General features: G+C 35.5%; 1 protein-coding gene across 1 annotated transcript in view; it reads right to left on the bottom strand.

The window, feature by feature from the left end:
* LOC144966474 (uncharacterized) overlaps positions 1–7,500 on the bottom strand; it is a 21,895-nt gene that overhangs the window by 7,635 nt on the left and 6,760 nt on the right. Inside the window, exons 3-4 of the mRNA XM_078903060.1 lie at positions 6,119–6,221; positions 5,585–5,686 (exon numbers count right to left, since the gene is read on the bottom strand). Coding sequence (XP_078759186.1) covers positions 5,585–5,686; positions 6,119–6,221 — 205 coding nt within the window. The remainder of the gene's footprint in view (positions 1–5,584; positions 5,687–6,118; positions 6,222–7,500) is intronic.

The raw sequence follows: 7,500 nt of genomic DNA, 5'->3' as shown, positions 1-7,500 counted from the left end.
TGAAGAAGGCGGGTCCTCCGAGAAATGATCCGGATAGATGACTATTGTTATCGAGATCTCTTGTGGTTTGCGGGTGAATAGGATCAGCGACGTCTCTCAGATTGGCTCTATCACGAACACACTGTTGGAACTAATAGTCCCCCCCCCCCCACCTCCCCACCTTCCATGTCAGCGCAATTTAACGACTTCTGCCCGGTGAGTCCAGACAAATAACTGGCCGTTTAAGACGTTATGTCAGTTCCTAATTAAGCCACCGTGTAATGATAGAACGCTTGAGTTTCGTCGGGGTTTTGGAGTGGATAAAATTGAAGTGTATAATGATAAAATTATAGGGTCATTTTGGGGTTGATTGTAAGGATATTAACGTTTGTATTATATCTGAAAACCAGCAAAGGTGTGTAATACATTAATAGCACATGAAACGTCAATTCGTTTTATGTTACGCACTGGTAGATAGAATGAAAGACCATGAGGCGGTCGGCAATCTTTAAATTCCATTTTGTTTAAAGTTTCACATGCCAGAATCAGCGTCTTGCCAAAATAACAAATAAAAATGTGAGTAGCATTCGATAAGAAACGGTATATATATATATATATATATATATATATATATATATATATATATATAATATATATATAATATATATATACACACTACACACACACATATATTGTGGTTTAACAATGACAAGAATGATAACCCTCTACTTGGGTCGATAATTTACATACCTTCTCTTTTATAATGGCATTATCGTTTTTACATATTCATTTGTTCATTTTTGTCGGGATTCTTTCCTTCATTCCGATGGCTTACCACTTGAGTGCATTGACTAGGGAAAACATTCCTTAAGGTTAAAGCTAGCGGAACTATTGTCAATAACCACGCACATGAGGTAAATATACGAATATTGTTAAACAAAGATCAGATATTCTTATTCTTTAGTTGGTCCGTCGCCTTTGCAAAAGCATAACATGACACTGGCCAATGATTATGTTACACTACAAGGCGATCACCACCAAAAGAAAGTTAACAATGATATGAATTCAATAGTGCAGGAGCCAATGGGATTATTTGTTTCCTTGAGCATCTAAAATTAAAAAAAAAAAACTGAACAAACTCGCTTTTCACTTTACATCGACGATTGTTGATTTGTATTGTGACCACAGAGGTTTATGTTAACACGAGTAAAACTATTATTATTGTGACGTAAATTTTAGCGAAGCGTCAAGCTATAAGATTACGAGGGCTAAGGTTTGTACCACTCATCCGTGAACTCCTCTTGATCCAACAAAAAGGAATTGAACACATCAAGTAAAATGTTTCTATGTAAAAACAATTAAACACTTATTCAGTAACAAACACTAACAACAATTCAAAGCCAAACAAAACCCAAACAATGCTTCGATAACAAATACACACTAACGATGTTGTGGGTTGTTGGAAAAGACCACCATTGTCTGTCTGCTACACAACGGTACAAATTAATAATCAAAAGCGTGTTCCTCTTTGATCACGAATCCACCAATTAATGATCTTATCCTCAAGCGAACACGTCCACCTTTATTTTGATTTTAAAATAATCCCGTCTATGGCTTTAATATTCCTACTGGGACATATTTTTACAATCCTGAGATTATTTTAAAATTGCTGACATGAAACGATCAAGCACTTATCAACGACATTCATCAACAATGATGAGATGAGTCGGGCAACAAAAGCAAAAACAACCCCCACCCCCTTTTAAAAAAACAACCCCCCCAAAAAAAAACAAAAAAAAAAAAAACAAACAAAACAAAAAACAAACAAAACCAACAAATAAACAGACAAAAAATACAAAATAAAAATAATTTTAAAATCCCAAACAAAAAAACAACAACAAAAAAAACAAAAAACAAACAAAACAAAAACAAAAATAAACAAAATAAAGCAATAAAAATCCCTAAAACGAAAACCAAAAATTTGAAAACAAAAAAAGAGAAAAAAAAATTAATTTAAAGTCAACTGTTTTCGAATAGGAAATTTAAATTACACGAAGCCTGAGAAACAACACGCTCTGTCCAGTGTTTTAACGTTACAATGCTTAAAAGCTTAAAATTCATTTTAAAACAATCAGGTTACGGGAGGCCTGGTCACCATTGATCAAAACCAGCACAACGTTCAGAGTAATAATGCTATTGTCTTTCAAGTCCAAAAAGGCAATTTATTATTTAGTTTACAGTGTTCGAAAGGACACACATTCATTTACTGGTACCAGCATATTATATACAATTCCAAATTCAATTATGTACCATAATTACCAGGAATAACATGCCCTTTCAATTATTACATAGAAATTATTAAAAATAAAAGGTTCAGCACCAAAAAGAATAATATGATATCAATAATAGTAAGTTCTGTAATTTATACAAGCAATTCGGATTCAATCAGTAAACATTTCTAATAAATAAGTAAATAAAGATTTAAATGATACTAACAACTTTTACGTCAGGTAGTGTGTTCGTTTGTATGTTTGTTTGATTTTGAGAGTATAACAGCGCGTGCAACGAATATGGGTCATATAACCGTTGACTCAAAAGTAACGCGACAAGACATTTAATTTGTTCGAGATTCAAGTTAACCTTTTATGGATTTCATTCATAAAAGATTAATGGCCGATTCATTTAACTGAATTCAACCAAATCGCATTTGGGTACGTATATGGACTCAATGAACGTAATCTGGGAACATTGACCGTATTTTGTAGTCTACCTGCTACGTTTGACCACAATAAATAAAACGACTTTTATACAAGTATACAAATTGTTGTTCTGACCATGGATTACCTAAACAATGACCGCTAATCAACCGCACCTGTTTCGATCTGTGCAATGTGTGTGACCAGCTGTCTCAAAACTGTGTCATATCAATGTGAGTTTGTTGGATTTTAAGCTGGTCATTTTAAAGGTGAGTTAAAACGCTGTAATTGTAGATAGGGAGTGAAAGATGCGAGGGCAAGGGGGCGAAAGAGAAAGAAAGAAATTGAGAGAGAGAGAGAGAGAGAGAGAGAGAGAGAGAGAGAGAGAGAGAGAGAGAGAGAGAGAGATTTGTTATCTATACAACTTCAAAATACAACTTTCTTTATTCGGATCATTTGACCTTAAATTCAATTTTCTTTATATCAATCATTTCGACACAATACCATATCGAATGGGGTGGGTCACAATTTGCTAACTCTTGACTCTAAAATCTAACGCAAAGTACTTTCCCCCAAACCGAGGAGAGACCCAGCTACCCAATTATTGCTGGGTGTACAGGTGGAGGGGGAGGAGGGGGGGGGGTGTCGGAAAAAAATCTCGATTTCACCGGGGATCAATCTTGGTCCATTTGCATGTGTGGCGCGTGCTCTACCTGGTCCATCGGGAGAAAGGTCACGTAGTGTATATAAAGTTAACTGCAGTAGCTACTAATGCAGAATTCATTAAAGACCTAACCAAAATCTGACACCGCCTTATTATTATTAAGTCCAAAAAAAACAACGTTTTATAGATAGAACGAAGTTGAGGTCACTCAGGTCGTTGTTATTGTCTTTTGCCATCCATGTTTATGAGTAATTCTCACTAAGCTGTATTAACCAGACTATGAACGTTCAGGGTTACGCACGGTTTTGTGTGTTGGTCCGTTATATGGATGGCAATATTGTGAGTTTCTTAGCCAAGAGCACAATATCTATAACACTCTTTTTTCACTTGCTTGTCCCCCCAGTTGCCTAAAACATATAAATCACTTAACCCAACAATAAGTGACAATTTTACAAACTCAAGCATTCTTGTCTAAATTTCAAGAATTTCTTTCCCATTCCGTTGATAATAATAATTTAATTCAATTGTATTTTTTTCTCTCAAAAAGCTGATAACGTTATTAATAAACAATTATTTCAACCGACTCTCATCGTTCTATTTCCTCTATTAAGAGTCACACTAATTTATCTCTCAAGAGGAAGGAGGGGATTGGAGGAGAAAAAAGGGGGAGATAATCATGAAATATTCCGAAGGGTATTATAACAAAATCCGTACAAAGCATCGTTTTGAAAACAACAGAATCGCCTTATAATGATAAAACATCACTTTCTTTCATTTTGGTCAGAAACTTTTAAATTCATAATATGTATTTACTATGTGGATGAATTCAGATGACTCCAACCCCCCCCCCCCCCCCCGCCCCGCCTTACACTTCTCAAAAACTTAACTCTTTGCCTTCATGCCTTAACACGATATCCTGTCGGAGTGATGCAGGTACTTAATATATTATATCTCAGTGTTCGATCGACCACAACTTTTTTTAAAAATGTATTTTTTAAATTTTTTTTTAGTACTGTGTTCATTATCCTCAATAAAATAATTAACAAAATCTTGCCTCGTCTCATATTTCATACTATAAATACAATGTTCAGCATTTGAATTACCTAAATAATCGATATAATACTACTTTGACGCTGTAGGTCAAAATTCTTAAACCTGAGAATACTATAAAGATTTTCAGGCTAAGGAATGTTTGAAAAGTTGGAAAGGATGGGAGAAAAAAAAAAGGATGAGGGGAGGGGGGCGGGGGGGGGGGGCGGGCGGTTCCTTATATCATTAATATTTAAAGTGAAAAAAAATTAATGTTACTAAATTGAGAATAAAAAAGTCGTTTTGTTAGAGTTCGACAGAGGAGCTACTGTGATAACACATATTTGGCGTGTCGAGAAAAGCCCTTGCTTAGTACGTCAAGAGTTAAATGGATCACCGAGAGAGTGTCTCTTCTATCCGCTCTCAGCTTCTCTCCCCAATCTCATCAAGCCTCTCTCAGCCTCTCTGTCATGTCTCTCACAGCCTCTCTCCAAAGTCTCTCTCTCTCTCTCTCTCTCTGCCCCTCTCTCACCTCTTTCAACCTCCTCTCTGCCTCTAATCATATGGAGAGGAGGGGGATGAGTGTCACATCCGTTGCTCAATTCCCATTGTAATCTCTGACATAATAACAGCAATCCATACAGTAACAAATAAAATAAGAAAATCTTCGTAGATATGAGGTGATAATTTTTAACACATAAACGTTACAAATGGATAGCTAGATTTATTTTGAAAAAGTACAATAGAGATAAAAAATAGTATTAGTTTATTTGTAGGCACTTCTTGACAATTTTTGACAATTTTTATGTCATCACGTTGCGGCGCTGCACTGCGGCTAACGCTTGGATTTTTCCAGTCTTCTTTTGGTTTAGATATAAAAGACAAATTCTCAATTGGGCTATAATAAAGCAAATCTATTTATTGTATTCATTTATCATTTTTTAAAAGGTAGTCCTTCAGAGCCATAAGGCCTCTGCATGGAGCCGGAACATGAAACAGAGAAGCGCAATTGCTTGCTATCCTTTGGGTATAACGCTGGACGTTATCAGCGTTGTCCTTGTCGAAAAAAAAATGAAATATCAAATAGGCGTCGTTTCTCGTCCTGTATGTTAAGTGTAACTGTAGGCTAAGGACCCATTGGAAAGCACTTGAGCATGTTTCGTGGATATTGCGCTTTATAAAAGCTAGTTTTCTTCATTTTATTTTTAATACATACCTGCACTCTAGCCTCACTCAAATCCAGGGTCATAGCAAGCTCCTCCCGTGTGAACACATCAGGGTATTGGGTCTTTTCGAATGCCTTTTCTAGACGGTGTAACTGGGAAATGGATCGAACGTTCATTTGTTGTTAGCTGTCGTGCAAGGCAGACTCATCAATACTAAATGATTTTTTAAAATGCTGATACCTGATAGTAATTATGATTATGATACTAATGATGAAGGTGATTATGATGATGATGATTATAATGATGATGGTAATGATAATGATGCTACTGATGATGATGATGTTGATGATGATGATGTTGATGATGATGATGATGATGATGACGATGACAACGGTGATGATGATAATGATGATGACGAAGATGATGATGACGGCGAAGACAACGGCGATGATGATGAATGATGATGATGATGATGAATGATGATGATGAGTGGATGATGATGAACGACGATGATGATGATGATGATGATGATGATGATGATGATGATGATGATGATGATGATGATGACGACGACGACTCCTTACCTGGAATGTAGTAAATGTTGTCCGACTCCTCCGTATCTTCCTAGGCTTGCCACACCCATCATCTTCCAAGCTGCTCTCGTTCTCTCCGTACTCTCCTTGGGAGCTGAAGACGAAAACAAAAGACGTTTAAAAAATATATTAAACTCTTTATTTAACCAGTTAACTGTCGTACTCTGGAAAAACCCGTACTGACAAATTTGGTCAGAAAACTCATCCTTCAAATATTGATTGATTTAAATGACCCTCATCTTGGCAAACATTCTCAAACCTGGGACTTTTTCTATCTTTGCTATTTAAAAAAACACATACATTTATTTTATGTTATCAATAAATTAAAACGATCCTAAATTTGCCAAAAAGTCCAAAATCCGGAAATTCAAAAACAAAGTGGTCACTTATTTTTAAGTCCCAGTTTTAAGGTTATTTAATTTGACAAGTCGAGGGGTCATTATTACATATTCCGTTTATGAAAAACACGTTTTCTTGTCATAATGAACAGAAAACAAAAAAAAAACAAAAACAAACAACACCCCATCCAAAAAAAAAAAAAGAAAAGCACAACAACCCCCCCCCCCCCCGCCCCAAAATAAAAAAAAAAAGCAAAACAAAAACAAACAAACAAACAAAAAGAAAACAAAAAAAAAAAAAACAACAAAAAAACAAAAAACAAAGAAGATTATATCAAAAGAAGACGAAACACAAATAAATTAAAGCATCATTAAATACGTAAGGAACGCACGAAAAACCCGATATCAAACGAAAAAAAATCAAAGGAAAGAAACTAACCACCCGTCATTCAGAGAGATGCGCAAAATTAAATCTCAAATTATATGAAAAGGTTGAAAGTTCGTTATGTACTGAAAATCTCCAAAATTCAGCGCATGGCATGCAATGCATTTCATTATCAACTCGGTCATTTTGAACTATAGTCTATTCTCTCTCTCTCTCTCTCTGTCTCTCATTCTCTCTCTCATTCTCTCTCTCTCATTCTCTCTCTCTCTGTCTCTCATTCTCTCTCTCATTCTCTCTCTCTCTCTCTCTCTCTCTCTCTCTCTCTCTCCCTCTCGAATTTTGCCCATTACGGTTTTTAATTCAAAAGTAAAACTTCTCAAAATCATAAATCACATGACAATATTAGCTTAGAAACGTTTAAGGTCTTGTATTTAAGTGGCATTAGCCTATAGCATTCTATATATTCGACCGGATAAATGGGAAACACAAAAATATTTGCCATTTCACAAGTAGGTGATAAGAAAAATGTCATAGAATAAATGAATAGGGGAACTGAAGCGGGCCATTCTGCGATATAATTTGTAACATAGACACGACGCAATTTACACACATTTGTGAAGCATATTAATTCACTTTTGAACAGTTTTATA

Source organism: Berghia stephanieae, chromosome 2 (genome assembly GCF_034508935.2).
Source record: "Berghia stephanieae isolate SIO BIC M18660-M18661 chromosome 2, UCSD_Bste_1.3, whole genome shotgun sequence".
Taxonomy (NCBI): Eukaryota; Metazoa; Mollusca; class Gastropoda; order Nudibranchia; family Aeolidiidae; genus Berghia; species Berghia stephanieae.
This window is presented reverse-complemented; position numbering and strand designations above follow the sequence as displayed.